This window comes from Haliotis asinina, unplaced genomic scaffold (genome assembly GCF_037392515.1).
Source record: "Haliotis asinina isolate JCU_RB_2024 unplaced genomic scaffold, JCU_Hal_asi_v2 scaffold_17, whole genome shotgun sequence".
Lineage (NCBI taxonomy): Eukaryota > Metazoa > Mollusca > Gastropoda > Lepetellida > Haliotidae > Haliotis > Haliotis asinina.
The window spans coordinates 2,380,480-2,399,177 of NW_027133889.1; the positions used below are offsets into that span (position 1 = coordinate 2,380,480).

The 18,698-nt window shown below is 42.8% G+C and overlaps 2 protein-coding genes across 8 annotated transcripts in view; both read left to right on the forward strand.

The window, feature by feature from the left end:
- The window catches only part of LOC137269788 (E3 ubiquitin-protein ligase TRIM45-like), a 31,867-nt gene extending 17,667 nt beyond the window's left edge, over positions 1 to 14,200 (forward strand). Inside the window, exons 5-6 of the mRNA XM_067803626.1 lie at positions 9,636 to 9,695; positions 13,492 to 14,200. Coding sequence (XP_067659727.1) covers positions 9,636 to 9,695; positions 13,492 to 14,171 — 740 coding nt within the window. The 3' untranslated portion in view covers positions 14,172 to 14,200. The remainder of the gene's footprint in view (positions 1 to 9,635; positions 9,696 to 13,491) is intronic.
- Positions 1 to 18,698, forward strand: part of LOC137269797 (protein wech-like) — a 298,390-nt gene that overhangs the window by 82,308 nt on the left and 197,384 nt on the right. The gene's annotated exons all lie outside the window — the stretch shown is intronic.

Here is an 18,698-nt window from a genome sequence, read left to right on the forward strand (position 1 = left end):
ACGAGTCCCGGCTCGGAGCAGAAATGACAAAGACAATAGGATCGGCTATGACCCAGATATACACCGGTATTGTATCACACTTCCTTCCCATTCCACCAGAGCGCCGACTTTACCTGTGGGAGGACCTCGAGAAAGACCCTTTTATCGAACACGCCGTGAGCTCTATCAGCTGCGGGCTGTACCACAAATATGGTATGTTGTTGGCTCCAGTGACGGCGGCGATTATCACGGCAAAACATTGCCAATTTGAGAGAAAGAATAATAATAATAGTATAGATGGATACTGCACAGGAAACCCCAGTGGAGGAGACCCCACCCCCAACAGTGAGTTCACAGGAACCAGTGACGGTGGAGACCACTTCAACAGTAACCAGACAGAAGAATCCTAAGAGAGTAGCTGCCGGTAAAAAACGGTGGTGTAACCAACATAAAGTGACCAACCCAACCCGACTGTTGTTGGCTGTAGGTGTAACTGCTGCCTTGGCTATCTCGTGGTTATACGTGGGGGTACCCTCCCACAGTGAGCCACCACCCACCAACAACAGTGGGGGTGTGGGGGTATCCCCCAACAGTGGGGGTGTGGGGGTATCCCCCACGGTAGATCCGCATATCATGTTATAATTTTAATATTTTATATCATATACATAATGTCTGAGGGGAAAACGTTCGTCAACGACGCATACCACGCCACAGTGGTAGCCAGTCTAGCAGTAGGGTACGCTCGGTTGACTAAAATGGTGCTTAAACAACCAACTATCAAGCTAGATTTCAACCTGCAGGATATGGGTATGCTCATAATGAACCTTGGTATGGCGATGGCCACAAAAGACATCCTAGTAAAACAAGGGATCATACCTGATAATATAATGAAATAAATATAGGGATGGCCACGATAGCTATGATGGTTGGTGGGGCGTTAGTGAATGCCCTGGCATTTTCCGGGAGTAATTACCTCTTCTCGAAACTACGAGATGATCACGCGGCTGAAATACAGGAAGAAAGGAAGCGGCACGATCTCGCTACTGAGAACTTACAAAAGGCACAGGACGAGTACGTTAAAAAACGCCTCCAGAGGATCGATTTTATTAATGAACAGCTCAAGCGTGAAAACCATGCCATTAAAACATTCTACGATGTCGATGAAGCAATGAAAGAATACTATCTACTAACTGGTAAACAATTGGAACCGCTCAATAAACCCACACTCGCTCAGTACTACACACCATCCAAGGGACAAATGAATCGTGAACTGGGCTTCATAGTGTTGGGTATAGCAGCTACTGCGTTGGTTGCGAAGCAATTAAACTAAAATACCTATATAAGTAAACATGAGACCCGCTCCATATCGATGCGAATACATACTTATGGGGAAGACCGAGGCCTGTGGTAGGAAATGCAGGAATCAGGGGTTCTGTTGTTTCCATATGGGAAGCCCTAACTACACGTGTTCTGTGTGTGGTATCGGGGTTAAAGGACACTACTGTCTATGTAAAGCTCACGGAGCGAACGTAGTCAGACATCAACTCATCTACGAGGATAAAAAAGGCTATATAAAAGAACGTAGGCGACTGCTCAAGATAGCCACTTAAGAGTTACCTCCCCTTACTGTGAACCAATTAGACATTAGTTTTCTTAGGTGTAAACACGATGTCTACTGTGCGCGAGCTCAAGAGGGTCGCAAAACAGAGAGGTGTTATCGGGTATTCTAGAATGCGGAAGTCAGCATTGTTGAGATTACTAGGTTTAGAAGCCCCTCCTACGGTAAAACAATTAAAAGCTCAAGCAAAACAGCTTGGACACACGGGTTATTCAAACCTGGGGAGAGCCGGGTTAACCGCATTGTTATCACATGCCCCCGTAGCAAAACCTCCCACTGTAAAACAACTGAAAGCCGAGGCACACGATTTGGGTTTAGGTGGGTATTCCCGTATGAGGAAACCACAGCTTGTAGAATTATTAGGACAGAATAGAGCTATTGACCTACAGTTCGTGCGCACTGAGCGCGCTGTAGGCAACTATTTGAGAGGTTGGCGCATGGACGTTGATAGAAACATAGACATTACAGATATCAAGCCTCTGTTAGTTGATAAGGTCAACCAGGAACTAAATAACCTAGGAAGTATCAAGTTTCAGATCACAGTGAAAATGTCGCTCGATAAGGAGGGCTCCACAGGGGTCACTGAGTATGTTCAGCCTTACTTCCGAGGTCAACAAGAGGTTGTCACACATGCAGAGACCATTGACGCATCAATCGATAATAGTTTTCAGCAGATACGAGAATACCTAGAACGCTACACACACTTGGGGTCCGGGTGGGCTGTAGATAAAATCGATAATGTCTATCTAGACATAGCTAACTACGTGCCATTCAGAGGCGGGTCATACCTAGCCTTGCCCCCCTACTATAGGAACAAACATGCCATAGTAAACGTTAAGAATAGAGGAAACGATTGCCTGAGGTTAGCTATCAGGTCAGCCTTATTTCCAGCTGACACTAATCCGAACAGGTCTTCTAATTATCCTCAGGATGATGGGCTCAACTGGGATGGTATAGATGAACCCACCCCCATATCCCAGATCACTAAAGTAGAAAAACAGAATAATCTGGCTATAAATGTCTTTGGGCACGAAGGTAACACAACAATAGTACACAGGGTCAGCGAAGTGAAGGATCGCCAAGTTATCAATATATTCATGATCCAGCGAGGTGACAAGTATCACTACACATGGATAAAACACTTTAGCAGGCTGTTGTATGACCAATCAGCATACAAAGGAAAGACCCACTTCTGTGAACGATGTCTACACGGTTTCAGTCGAGCTGATTTATTAGAATCCCACCGGGATGATTGCCAAGGTGTGGGGCAGACGGCCATACGAGTCGAAATGCCTAAGGAAGGTGAAAATATCCTAAAATTCAGTAACCACAAGAACCAAATGTCTGTACCTTATATTATATACGCCGACTTCGAAGCCTTAGTTGTGGGTGGGGATTCCCCTAGTGGGGGTAGCTTTACCCATAAGATACAAGAGCATAAAGCCTGTTCGTTTGGATACATTGTCGTCCGTTGTGACGGGGAAACGAAAGCTCCGGTAGTGTATAGGGGCCCTGACGCGGCTGAAAGGTTTCTAACGTGTTTACAGGAGGAAGAAAAAATTATTAGGAATGCATTGTATAGAATCGCTCCCATGCGTATGACCCGAGCCGACAGGCTAGCTCACGCTAGTAGCACTAACTGCCACGTGTGCGACTCACCACTTAACGGTGATTCGGTGAGAGATCACTGCCACATAACTGGTAAGTATAGAGGCGCCGCTCACAACGCGTGCAACCTCAAGCTTAAAATCAACCCTAAGACAATAAACATCCCCGTTGTCTTTCACAACTTGAGAGGGTACGACTCACATTTGATCATGCAGGCCATCGCGAAAATCGATGGTAATATAACGTGCATCCCCAACAACATGGAGAGATACATCTCCTTCAGTTTAAACGGACTTAGGTTCATTGACTCGTTTCAGTTCCTCCTGTCGTCACTCGACAGTCTGGTCAAGGCCAACAATACCTTCCCTATCACCGATCGATACACAGACGCCGAGACTAGACCCCTGCTTATGAGGAAGGGTGTGTACCCCTATGAGTACATGGATAGTTGGGTCAAGTTCACCGAGACCAGACTACCCCCTATTGACTGTTTTATAGCAAGCTGAATGAGGCGTCCGTCTCACGAGATGATTACTCGCACGCGACTAACGTATGGAATAAACTGGGTTGTAAGAACCTGGGCGATTATCACGACTTGTACTTGAGGACAGATGTACTGCTGTTAGCCGACGTGTTTGAGAGGTTCAGGCAGACATGTTTAAAGCAGTATAAACTCGACCCCGCATGGTATTACACCAGCCCAGGTCTGTCGTGGGACGCCTTGCTTAAAAAGACCGGAGTTAATTTGGAATTGCTCACAGATTACGACATGCACCTATTCATTGAGAAAGGCTTGCGAGGTGGGATTTCCATGGCATCCAAACGATACGCTAAAGCAAATAATCAATACGTGAAAGGTTACGATCCTAACAAACCAACCAATCACATTCTATACCTCGACGCAAACAACCTGTACGGCTGGGCCATGAGTCAGTATCTACCTACAGGGGGATTCGAATGGGTACCCCACGTTGATGTTATGGAGGTTGCACCAGATTCGAACAAAGGGTATATCCTCGAAGTTGACTTAGAGTATCCCAAGGAATTACACACATCGCACAACAGCTACCCCCTGGCCCCCGAACGTATGAGGGTTAACCCAGACTGGATGTCTGAGTACCAACATAACTTGTCAGGTGGGCGTGTGACAGACGTTGAAAAACTCGTGCCTAACTTAATGAATAAGACCAAGTACATCGTTCACTATCGCAACCTACAGCTGTACCTGTCGTTGGGTATGAGGCTGACCAAAATACACAGGGTGCTCATGTTCGACCAGAGTCCATGGATGGAGCCCTACATCAGAATGAACACAGACCTACGAAAAAAAGCCACCAGTGATTTTGAGAAAAATCTCTACAAGCTCATGAACAACTCGGTGTTTGGTAAGACTATGGAGAACCTGAGGAAACGCGTGTCCGTGAAGCTGGTTCGGTCGAGTGAGGAAGACAAGCTCAGGAGATTGATAGCCAATCCGGCATTCAACCGTAGTAAGATATTCACAGACAACCTGGTTGCCCTACACATGAAGAAAAGTCACATAAAATTCAACCGGCCTGTTTACGTGGGGATGAGCATCCTCGATTTATCCAAACACTTGATGTACGACTTTTACTACAACGAGCTCAAGAAACAGTACGGCGACAGGTGTGAAGTACTGTACACTGACACGGATTCCCTGCTGATGGAGATTCGAACCGAGGACGTGTACGAGGACATGAAAAAACACCTTGATTTATACGACACCAGCGACTACCCTAAGACCCATACCCTACACAGTACAGTAAATAAAAAGGTCCTAGGTAAGATGAAGGACGAGTGTGCTGGCACGCCCATAGCCGAGTACATAGGTTTGAGACCTAAGATGTACTCCATACTGAAAGCCGACAATAGTGAGATCCGGAAGGCTAAGGGGGTTAAGAAGTATGTGGTGAAACAACACATCAAACACGCCAGATTCAAGGAAGCCCTGTTCAAGACCCGTACCTTTAGACATAAAATGAACACACTTAGAAGTGATGGGCATAAGATATACGGACTGACTATAAACAAGACGTCACTATCACCTATGGACACGAAACGTTGGATAGCTATTGATGGAATAAACACATACGCGTATGGACATGAAAAAATTTGAGGCTATTTACTACAGCCCGCGTGGGTACTGGAAAGGAGCTAGCGCAGTAGATAAGCTAGCTAAACTAGCGCGAGTACCCCCGGAGGAAGCCAAAGCGTGGCTTGAAAAACAAGCCCTGTGGCAGATCTATTTGCCGGCACCACGCTACGTGCCTAGAAGGAGGTTCGGTATTAACATACCTAATAGCATTCACCAGGCAGACCTACTGTTCCTACCCCACGACAAGAGGTACAAGTATGCCTTAACCGTAGTGGATGTAGCCAGTCGTTACAAGGAAGCCGAACCCTTGACCACGAAAGATTCGGCCCAGGTAGCCAAAGGATTCGAACGCATATACAAACGCAGCCCGCTGACGTGGCCAACAGAGCTGCAAGTTGACCCCGGACGGGAGTTCATGGGTGCCGTGTCACAACTGCTAGCCAAACACGATACAAAGGTCAGGCGTGGCACGGCCGGAGCCCATCGCAGCCAAGCCATAGTTGAGAGATTTAATAGGACTTTGGCTGAGCGCTTGTTCGGCCATCAGTATGCTAGGGAGATGACCACCCCTGGAAAACGATCGACTGAATGGGTCACGAGGTTACCCAAGGTGGTGTCGGCAATCAACCATGAAGTCACCCGTCTCACCGGTAAGAAACCGGCAGACGCTATCAAACTAAAATCAATAGTTGCAGAGTCGGCCGCTCCATTGCGTGGGAAGGAGAAACAGATACCAGATAGGGCCCTAGTGAGGTATCTATACCAGCCGGGGGAACACGAGGGCGATAGCCGTAAGCGAGCCACCGATCCTATATGGTCAGTCAAAACTTACAACATAGATAAAGTGGATATGAAAGCCGACGAACCTAACTTGTACTACTTGAGGGATGGGCCGGGTAGGGGATTTGTAAGAGAAGAATTATTGATCGTACCGTACGGCACAGTGTTACCTCCTACCAAGGCACAGTAATTTTGTAGTAGGGGTAATAGTAGCAAGAGCTAATGGCCCAACCAAAGCCTTATTTACTAAATAAGGCTTTGTAGAGGGGTTTTATGAAAGTGTTTTAGAACCCCTATTACCTATACTACTCATTGGCTTTGAGATGTACTAGGAACTGATTCTGTTGTTTGGGTCGATATTGCAGGTGAGAATATCAGAGGAGATTCCGTTTTAACCCAGGTCAGGTTTGTCTGACAGCATACAGATGACGTTGTTGTTTTAGCGGTTACTGTTTCTGACGATGTTCTTGTGATAGAAGCATAGCTTTCCTTATGCTCTGAGCTTTGAACTAGCTTTTTAGCTTCCGCAAAACTAACGTTTTGAGTGAATTTTATCCTATTTATCTCCATTTGATGTTTCCAAACAGGACAACTTTTAGAGTAGGAGGAGTGGTCACCCGCACAGTTTGTACATTTTTTAACATTACTGTCACAATCTTCTGTTGTATGTGTCTTTTCGCCACAGTGAGCACATACAACAGACAATGTGCAAGTATTGACGCCATGACCGAACTTTTGACATTTAAAACACCGCAAAGGGTTTGGAATGTACATGTCCACATTGATGTTACAATAACCTGCTTTAAGAGATTTTGGAGCAGTTGGTGAGGAAAAGGAGAACAGGTAAGTATTGGTGTTAGTTACAACATCATTCTTCCGGATTGTGAAACGTTTTACATTGAGTACACCCTGATCTTTCATCTCAGAGATGATGTCAAGCTCTGTTATATCCGCAAACAATCGGTCACGATCTCTGATGATTCCCTTGCTCGTATTGAGTGTTTTATGAGCCGTAACCGTGACTGGAACGCCGACAAACAATTCTGTGTTCATAAGGTTTGTGGCTTGTTGCCTTTTCCCACATTCAACCAACAAAGCACCGGAACGCAAACGTCTAATATTCTTGACATCACCTGCAAGGCCCTGTATACCCTTGGATATGGCAAAAGGGTTCAACTTTAATGGAGTCTTGTCAACAGTTTCAATTAAAAGAAATCGTGGTCAGTATTCAATTGACGTGGGCAGTCTTTGATCAGTTTCAATTGGATCAGTGTCTAGTTGTCGTTTGGTTTTTTTAGGAGGGTTTTCATAAGCCATGGTTAATTTCCAATAGTTCGTCATCCGAGCTCCCCACCCACCACGGAGTATCACAAGGACAATGCTAAAAACAAGTGGGTCTCCAACTTGCAGCACCAAGGATACTCGGATGATATACTCCAGCAGAAGAGTTATTAATAACACATCTACCAGATTGGCCCATGAGCCACCGCCTTCTGGCATAAGACTCTAGGCAAAGTGCAAAACATAATACATCAAAATCATAAACATGTTTAGAGACCAATTCTGCCAAGACCAAAAGTAACACATTTTCCAAAAAGATTAGTGTATTGACAAAAACTTAAGTCCATACACAGGGCTTGGCGTGACCAGCCGATTGATAGAATCGGGCCGATTCTACCACCCGTCTAGGTGAAGTAAGGGCCAAAGTGGTGTGTTGGGGAAATGAAACGCAGTTTAAAGCCCATCTGCCCTCAACCACCAGGATCCCGTCCTCCACCGACACGGGACACAACCCACGGCAAACAGGTTGCCCAATTTAGTCGCCTCTTACGACAAGCAATGGGGTGCTGTGGACACATTCTGTCCCGGGTCCACGCAGGAGAAGAGCACTTAGCGTTACCCAGCACCCACCACGGGGAGGTGGCTCTTCATGGGTGCCTCATACGAAAAGAAAACATTATCCCAATCTTGATTTCCATGAGCCCGAGACCAGTTTAAACGTTTTTCCTTTTGTGCATCTTTCATCAACGGCGAGGGAATTCCACGTTTTTTCACCCAATTAAGTCTCTGTAATTCCTGCCTAACTGTTTCATTGCATACCTGAGGACTTCATCTGCTAATCATTTCATTTCTGATGTTCTCAACACTTTTCAATTTGCCCCTACTCACAATCTGCCCAAGTCTTCGGCGATCCACAACACTGAATTTCCTAGGCCGACCTGCCCCTGCTTTGTGCTCTATCCCGGTTCCTGTTTGAATATTCTTCAAAGTTCTGTATACTGTAGACAGAGGAATACCATGTGTACAAGCTAACACTTTAGCATCAGCCTCACCCCTTTCAAAATCATCTAGAATGAGCTTTCTTTTCTCTCTTGCTGTAAATTCTGCCATGTCAACACAGGAAGCCGTCTGCTCAGACAAGGGAGATAACTCTTGACGTAATGAGCTGCCTTCTAAGCCTTCAAGAGTTGTCTCCCTTATTTAGTATGCTTAGTGCATAGTGAAAGCCCTTTTTCCAATCTTAGCATCATTAGAAAAAAACAAAACAAAGATTTTCTCAATAATTTCTGGGAACACTGTAAAAACCTCACCCATTCGACACGGTGTCTGTATACTTTGGTTGTGCTTCAAAGGCTAATAGCAAAAGTAGATAAAAGTCTACACATGGTTCTGGAGTTCACTGTTACCAGTACAACAATTGGATGGAAACAGTTTGTTATTTTTTTAAAGGCATTTAGAAGTTGGACGAACAGGAATACATGACACGTTCTATGGATAATAACTTCGTTTTATTCTTTACACTGAATATCAGAGCGAATTATTGTTGCTTCATCAACTTGGATCTGTTCAAGTAATATGTTTCAGGAGGATCCAGGTTAGACACAGATTTCACTCGAGGTAGATGAAGCAATGTTGAAACAGTAGTGTTCATGAATATTTCAAAAGGACAAAGCAAAAGGACGCAGTCATATAATATGATATGTGTAGCTTTCACTAATATTTTGATAAGAATGCAGTTAATAATCTTATACATCATCAGCACCATTTAGAAATGGACAGCAGCTGAAATGACTAGCAAGTCGAATTGCAGTTGGCCAGTAGAAGCCACTTCGGAAAATAAATAGACTGAGATTTGTGTTGATAGATGTTATAGTGTTCTCAATAGAGTCGTACCCAACTTTCATTCTTAAAATCAAATTTAGTTTTAGTACGTCTCTTTTTTGTGGACCCGTGAAGGTCCCGGGGATGAATAGGCCTTCAGCAACCCATGCTTGCCATAAAAGGCTACTATGCTTGTCGTAAGAGGCGACTAACGGGATCGGATGGTCAGGCTCGCTGACTTGGTTGACACGTGTCATCGGTTTCCAATTGCTCAGATCGATGCTTATGTTCACTCTATTGTCTGGTCCAGACTCGATTATTTACAGACCACCGCCATATAGCTGGAATATTGCTGAGTGCGGCGTAAAACTAAACTCACTTACTCAGTAGTTTCTGTGATTCTTCCATGTGTAGCGAGGATGTATGTTGCAGATGCTGGGTCTGAAACCTACAGACGTGAAACAGGGACGATGACGCTGGTGACTCTGCGGTGTAAGTACAATCACATGCTAACTGTCTTCAACAACTGATGAAACGTGCTGTTGTCGCCACTTATATATATATATATGCGTGAAGATCTGGGTTCGAATTGGTCTTCAGTAACCCTTGCTTGTCGTAAGAGGCGACTAGCGAAATCGGGTGTTTAAGCTCCGCGGTTATCTTACCCTAGTTGCATAGGTCGGTGTTCATGATGTTGATCACTGAATTGTCTGGCTCTGCCTCGAGTAATTATAACCGCGGCCATACAACTAGACTCATTCACTCACTCGTTTGCTAGTGTAAATTACACACTGAAGCGCAAAAGAAACCCATCTCTGTTGGAATATTTCTGACTGAACCGTTAAACAACAAACCAACCGACCATTCATGAAAATGATTGGTCACTGACTACCGTTTCAACACCAATGGTAGTGTTCGTGCTGTACTTGGGATGCTGTACACAGAATACTGTACACTAGATGCTGTACACTGGATGCCCTACACTGGGTGCTGTACATAGGTTGCTGTTGTCAGCTTGCTGAACACAGGATGGTGTACACAGAATATTGTACACAGTATGCTGTACACTGGATGACCTACACTGGATGCTGTACACAGGATGCTATAGTAGGCTTCCTGCCAACAGCAGGCTACACAGGGGATGCTATAGACAGGATGCCCTACACAGGATGATGTACACGGGATTCTGCACACAGTGTGCCTTGTACAGGATGGTGTACACAGGATACTCTACACAGGATTCTCTACACGGAATGCTCTACACAGGATGCTGTACTGGGCGCGCTGTACACGCGATGATGTACCCGCTGCTACTGCATCCCTGGATACACACATGCCCCACTGTGGTATGATGGTCATTCCTTTCAACAAGCGTTTGAGTACTTGAAATGTTTTTTACGCTGCCTCTAGCAATCTTGCAATGATATCGCGGGGAGAACACAAGGCTCAGTGGGTTGTGGTATTCTTAACTTTAAAAATACTGGAATGGTACTGGGTTTACAGACATACACTCCATGATTTAAAGAAACGACGTTGTGCTGGGTTGTAGATTTATCTGCATTTCTTGAACATGGTACTAGGTATATTCTCTTATCACTGATTATTAGACATCAAGTAAAGCAACGCTTTCGATAGAAGACCATTGAAAACTTTGGCGTCTGCTTTCGTTTTTTTAACAATGACTCTTTTAGATCGTTGATCACACTTCATATTTCCTGGGGTCATTTATACGACACTGGAACGAGTACTCACGATGGATGGTTTGATCATTGATAAATGTTGGAGTTGAATATATGGTAAGTGCAAAAGGATCTATATCTTCATACCTGAGAAGCTTAGCTGCATTTCTCACTTACACTCCTAAGCAAAATGGCCTTCCCCCAACAATCCAACATATACACAGAAGCTTACTTACATTCACAACTGCCGATCTGTTTCGACTTTAATATGCTGTGTAGAGAGTGAGTGAGTTAGTTATCTTTGACACAGCTTGTAGCACTATTCAAGCAACATAACAACGGGGAACACCAGAATTGGGTTTCACACCTTGTACCCATGTGCGGAATCAAACACTGGTCTTCACCATAACGCATCAACATTGTAATCTCTAGGCTACCCAACCGCCCCACTAAGTAGAAAAGATATTGTGTGCTTTCATGAATAAAGGTGTATCTCAGATCGAGTGGCGTGGTTAAAGGAGGGTTGAAAGCTAAACCATATTTCATATGACTTACGAGCCGTCCTATTTATCATATACGTTATTAGTTGTCGGCTGTCGTTTTTTAAACAATTACCGAAAAAATCCAAAGCTATCCTCTCAGCTTGTAATCAGATGGCATTTATCATTTACAATGAGAGCTGCTTATAACATCGATCAGTGGTATCAAATACCTTACTCTTTTATACCCTATTGTTTGGTGCTATGAGAGATGACGTTTTTGGTGTTGGATTCTTTGTCTGTGGTGTAATGTAGTTAATTACCACGGTATTGTATTTTCAAGACATAAAAGGTTTCTCCACGTGTTTCAAAGTGGAATTGAACGTCATTGTTGTTATCGATGTCAACATGTGGAGTAATGCTTAATGGTGTCCCCGTCTACTGATAGAAATCGGCTCACACGGTGCCCTCACTTCACGTCCAAAAGCGTTCGAGGACGTGTAAACGTTCGTAGGGTAGAAAAGCCAAACATGTCATATGCTACTATGCCCATGACGATCCGGGATAAAATCGATCATTAGTAGCGCACGCTTGTCGTAAAAAGGTGAGTGACTAATTCTACAGACTTAGATTGTGCTCATGATGTTGATCACCGGATTCTCTGGTCCAGACTCGATTATGTACAGACCACCGCCATGTTACTGAAAGATTGATGATTACGGCATTGCAGTAAACAACAATGAACCAGTCAACCATATATTCAGTTGAAACTAATCCTCTTCTTGTTGAGTTTCATCAAAAAACAATAAACGGAGATATTACATCAACTGGTAGTAAAAGAGAACTACAAGAAACAGAAACACAAGCCGGGATTTTGCTCACAGACAACTGGATGATCATGTCACAAGCAAACGGAGGGTCTATCTGACCCTCGATACTCACTGTCTATTCTCTACACGATTCCTAACTTAACTGCCTCTGTTTAGTTCAAAGGGGTTCCACTTTTACCAACGGCCCGACACAGACAATTTGCCAAATTATTTTTAACAATAGGAATAAATTCTCATCTGTAATGTTAATTGTTCATCATAAACTTATCAAATTCCAACTGTATCGTTTGGTTTAATATCAGTGAAATGTGTAAGATGAAAGCCTACAATTATAATAATAATATGTGAAAACATGTAGCTCAGCAAGGAGGCAGTTACTACAGTTTACTGAAAGGTGACAGTACTTGGAAGTGCTTGATTGTTATTCGAAAATTATAGGTTTTACATGTTGAATTGAATATTCACTGAAATGAGTGAACGTGTTTGTCTGCTCTTCAGAGAATAGAAGACTGTAGACTATCCTTGATTACAGATACTTTCTGTGAAGGAAAGATGATTCATGCGACATCGTTAAAGATGAATGTTTACTCACTACCAAAGTCAAAACTTGTTTCAAAGTACACGTTCATGTTTTATTTCTTGCTGAAACTGTAACTAAAGAGTTAATCATATCTGAAAATGACAAGTTTGAGAACAGTGTTATAAAAACAAATATGAGAGAATACCTGTCACAGTCAATACACATAACGCGACAACCTGTGTCCCGCCAAGCGAGTGTGTTTAGGCTGCGGTTAGTGATTGAAGCGGACGTAGAAGTTACCTGTTAATACTGGGTCTGTTGAACACTCAGATGTAAAAATATCGTCAAACAACTACTTTGTCAGTCTTATTGTTTACTAAATCGTATAAGAAGAGTTTAGAATACAAACAATGATAGTTTTATCCTGATATGAAGTTTATACAAATGTGTTTTCAGTCGGCAAATGTCTATTTCTGACTGCAGACAGCAAATCAGCTCAACTAACAATTTCTTACAAAATGTTTTACGGAGAGTTTATTTCATTGTCAGTCAGTGTAAAATTGTATGAAAAACATTTAGAATACCCATACATATATTTTCACAGCGTTATAATATCTATTTATATCACAGTTATGACACAATTCACACACAGACGAAAATGGCAGCCGATATTCAGTGCGCTGGTTTGTAAACATGAAAACGAGGTTGACAATAAAATGTCTCATTTGTTGTTTGAAGTCGGGAAATTTGTTAAACTGTAAACAAAATGTATATTTCCAGGTCCTCAACTACAACTGGACGCTGCTCGAGCCAACACAGACAGGTGCCACGTAACTACAGACGGTCAGCTGGTCAACTCGCCGCCCGCCACACAACACAGACACAGCGGCAGGTTACTGGAATATCGGGGTACATGTGCCTCCACCTCCATCCCCCTTCCTCCATCCCCCTCTACTGTCACCCCTGCCCCACACACCCCACAGTACTGGGAGACACACTCTAGGGTGGGTGTGGTGGGTGGAGGGTGGTGGCTTGTCCTGGAGGTGGGTGTGGTGGAGGAGAGTCAGGTGGACAGTGAGTGGTATGTTTGTCTACAGCGCCGCTCCTGGTGTGTCAGTGTAGAGAGCTGTGACACACACCGGGGGAGTCTCTGTACCAGTGTGTGTCAGCAGGGGGAGGAGGGGAAGTGTTACAGAAACACAATGTCTGACACACCCGGCACACAGGCGACCCTCCACTATGGCGTTGTGCTGGATGTGGGGAGGGGGAGACTCGCCTTCATCGACCTGGACAGAGAGGTTGTTTTAGCCAAGGTGGATGTTGAGTGCAGGGAGCCTCTTCTTCCCGTGTTTAGTGTTGGGCCGCCAGATCTCTACACAGTCAACATGAAGGTGATAAGTGGAGCAGATATCACCATGACTGACACCAAGAAGTCAGTTATCTATGACGCCTTGAATTAGACAATAAAATAAACATGACATTGTGTAAACATGTAAGTGTGACTAATTTATTCAAACTGTCAAATGTAATTGTAGTGATTGAGGCGGACGTATAAGTTGTCTGTCTATGTGTTGTTTGTTGTGTACAAGAATGTAACGAAGTCAGCTAAATTTGTGTTTTTTCTACTTGACTCGACTCTGTAGGATCTTACAAACATTTTGCATCCACACATGACTATTGTTATGATTATTATTCTGCAGTAGTTAACCAGTTTACCATACATTTCATACATATGTGGGAATTGTCACAACAAATAACTGAATGCACAAATTCATCAAAAGTTGTTTCAAATCATGAATTTATGACCATATTTGGTTTCTACTCTGTAATATAAATGTTTTAAATCCCATCATGAACAGCTGTGATGAAATTATTGTAGTTGTGAATCCACACACGTCACATTTGATGTCGGTGAAGAGATGTGGTGAAAGTGATTGAAGCGGACATAGAATGTCCTCGTGTACGTGGTGAGACGCATATTCCGAAACACAATCAAGTTCACAGAATCTTTTGTTTCTCTAATTAGCTGGGTCTAATTGTCAGTAAAAAGTGTTTCTGATCTACACCTGACCAAGTTGTGGATTTAGTGAACCGGAAATGGCAGATTTTAAATGTATGCAGTAACACTACACAGACACGGTCATGACTAAAGAAAAAATGAGAGCAGTTTCTGCATATTTAAGGGTATTATTTATTCTACAGTGATCAACATATTCACTAACTATTCAAAACAAGTACAAGTATAAAGAGTTATATCAGCGACACCAGAAGTTAAAAATCATTATATTTCTTCGACTTGGTTGTGGGGCAGTTGCACGGGTGGCGGTCAAAGGGAAGCAACTCTGTGCAGGATCCTGTGACCAAACCTGTTTTTGCACTTCTCCTCTCTCGATGCTCATGCCGTAGATATTTGGATTGTCTGGATTATATTATTTACAGACCGCTGCCATATAGTTGGAATATATTGTTGACTGAACTACGTTCTGGCTAAACTCAATTTTCTTTTGACATAAGAAACTACGGGAGGCATGGCAGTGACAATATCTTTGTGTGGGAGGACGCGAATGGGTGCGTCCGACAGTGGCAGTGATAAAGTTACAAGAGCGCCGCTCGTCTTTTGATATTGTGTGTTACTGTGCAGTCCTGACAACATACACGCAGAAGGTATTCAGTCTCTTGATAACATTCACAACTCTTCCAACCAATTGTCCGTGAAATTTTGACGAAATCAATAACTTTTACGGGGGACGCCATTTTTGTTTACATGAGAGGCCTACTAGACGTATTTGTTTACTTATTTTTATAGATTGTTTTATTTTCGTTTTTATTACTGAAACTTGAGTTATCATAGATTTGAAAATAATGCTTGTAACCACAATAAATGAAGTAAATTTTATCTAATACCATAGAAGTGATTTCATTTTACAAATTACATGCTCAGGTGTGAAAACTTGAATGAAAAACATGAATGGAATGAGTGATGAAAGTAGTACTAGTAATGTCAAAGTTCACGTATTAGCCAATCAAATCACTCGAAGGTGTTATGAAACACCTTTACGAAGTACCACGTGGGCAATAATACCATATTCAATCAGTCACATTAACATAAGTGTACAGTGATAAAAGTATTAACCTGTTAAGCCTAACTTCATACTCCATTGCCTCTAAAGTGTATTCAGAGCATTCTCCTCTTTGATATGGCTGATATGGTGTAAAACCTAACTCATCGATCGAGTCTGTCCGGTTTAAAGGGGTCTGTCCGGTTTAAAGAGACTTTAACGTGGCCTCGTGGCTGCTAACACCTCTTGAAATTTAAGAAAGGAAATTCACCGCTGTGCGTTGTTGCATGGTCTGAAAAAGAGTGTTATGATACGTGATAAAAGATATAGTCCACCTTCGGTCCACCACCCTCCATGTCCGACTTACTGACTCAGTGTCAGTTCTGTATCAGGCTTGGTAAACCTACTGTTGTTCTGGAAGTTTCCAGAGTACACATGACCTGAAAAAACATTCACACATAGCAGCTCCCTCAATCTTGCTTGTATTAGATATAATCATTTCTGAAAACCACTTATTATGGACATATATTATTATGAACTTAACTGAACCTTAAACGAAATATTGTAATACTATAACACCATTGTTTAATGACAAAATAAACTGTCAACTAACGATGGACAATAAATATAATATAAAGATATAACCCAAAAATCAACCATAACGTGTTCAGAGTCCAGGACCAGGAACCGGACAATGAACAGGAATCAGTTGTGGTAGCAAAAGGTGTTGCTGATGTTGTACCTTTTAGGTTAAACCCTCAATGCATGTACACTTATTGTTCCTTCCTTAATTCTTTCTACTATAAGTAAATGCATTATGTTATACAAGCAGAACCAAGTCTTTGAAATATTCGGCTTAGTGCAGATTTATGCTCCTATTAAAACATATTTCATGCATTATACAATTCCACATGAAAATTCATCAACTGCCAACATGTTTTGGCACGAAGACCAATTTCAACATATCATAAACAATACACACTGTTCAAGGGCTGCATGTCAGTCAGTGTGGACGAACCTTCAAGGTATGGCGGATGTAACTTACCTTTTTCTAGGTGGTAAAGGCATGTTCTCATTCACGTCTTCTATCTTTGATTCCTAAACCCAGCATGGTCATTGGCCGAATTCGTGGTGCTTATCCACATTTGGAAGCGTGGGCGGACCGCGGTACCGAGTGCTGAGTCACAAGCTACACCATGCGTGTGTGTGATGTCTGAGTGCATACCTACGTCTTTCTCTTATGTAGGTGTTCAAATGCAAAACACTGGTTAACGAGTGCAGTAGCGGAATGTTTATCCATCAGCCGGATCCCGGGCGTCATCCATACTGTTTTCGTTTCGCCGTGGGTGTTGAGTACCGTAAACAACACCGTAGCCAAACCAGGAAATCCTTGCGACACCGACGATATGTTTGTTATCATCTGTGACGATCTCCACCTTTGATCTATACTGAGAAGTCGATTAACGATTATGGATGCAGTAAGTTGAGGGGAGCATGCATAATATGAGCGACGCTGGTCTCCACAATTAGTTTCCAGATTGACCACCATAACTGTAATTGTGACATCATGATTCTGGAATCACAAAACTGGTCTGCACTGGGAGATTTGGACCCTGTTGTATAAAATGACCTTAGTACTTGGGTTACCGTAGGCTTAGGCCTCTGTTACCACTACGATGATCTTAGTACTACGATCGTTCAGACAAAACCGAAAGTTGTGCGGCAGAATTCTGTGGAAAATGCTATTGTATACAAACACACAAATATAATGTCAACAACTTGTGCATGCAGGTATCTCTACAGTCTGACTTTGATAAAGACATGTTTATGCATGAGTAACAGCTGGGTTTATTCCTGAGCAGAGCAAACCGTACACACCAATGGCAGTTCTACACGAAATGGGAGGTTGGGATATAGCCTTGTGGATTTGTCGTTCACTCATCACCCTGAAGAACCAGGCTCGTTCCCTACCTAAGCACATTCATTTTAAGTGCCACCAGCCGCCGTGATATTGCTAGAAAATTGCCAAAGCTAAACAAGGCGTTATATCCAGCCTATTCATTCCGTATCAAATGACCCCCAAGTGAACACGTATGTGCACGCTTTCAGCATAAGTGACCTTATTAACACAGACACCACTAAATATTGAAAAAACGGGTTTTTCGTCACTGAAACGGATATACATCTTATAAACCATAAACGTGTTGCATAGCAACTTCTAAGGTGAGTAGCCAATATCTCGATCTCTCGACCGTACCAAAAATGTCTCGGAGAGGAACAGATTCTGTTCAGCATGACTTACTCAAATAGTTTTGACAAGGCGTAGGGCTGCATGTCGAGCATTAAACACAACAACTTTAACCTGTCATGTATTTATCATCCCATAATGTTCCAAGGGAGATCAGAAGATATCTCCTAGGAGATAGCGTTCTGAGAGTAGAGCACTACTTTTTATACGTGTTAGTTTAGACCGTAATGGTTTATCAATCAACCGTGGAAAATATGCCTCTTCGGAAGAAAACAAAGATCAAATCTAAGAAATTAGTATCTACCACAACTGTCTCTATCTCAAATCAATGTTAAACTAGTGTCTCCCTTTCTTTCCTGCAAAGAGCCCCCAAAACAACACAAAGTAACCCCATTTATTTGCAAAACATATTTGTTTAAAAAAACTGATTAGTTAGAAAGTTGATTATATATGTCATTGTTACGATGTATCTCTTATTATGGCGGCGTGTGGCCTTTCATAAAATAAAGAATTGAATTCGCAAAATTTGGTCAATCAATGTCATAACATTCAAGACCTTGGTAAACCTTTCAGAAGGTTTTACGGTAGACAGGTAGATTACATCTCCAAACATGAGTCATCAGTGACAAACATTGTGTCTAATAGAGTTTTCTGAATTGATTTTACTGTACGTTCCAGTT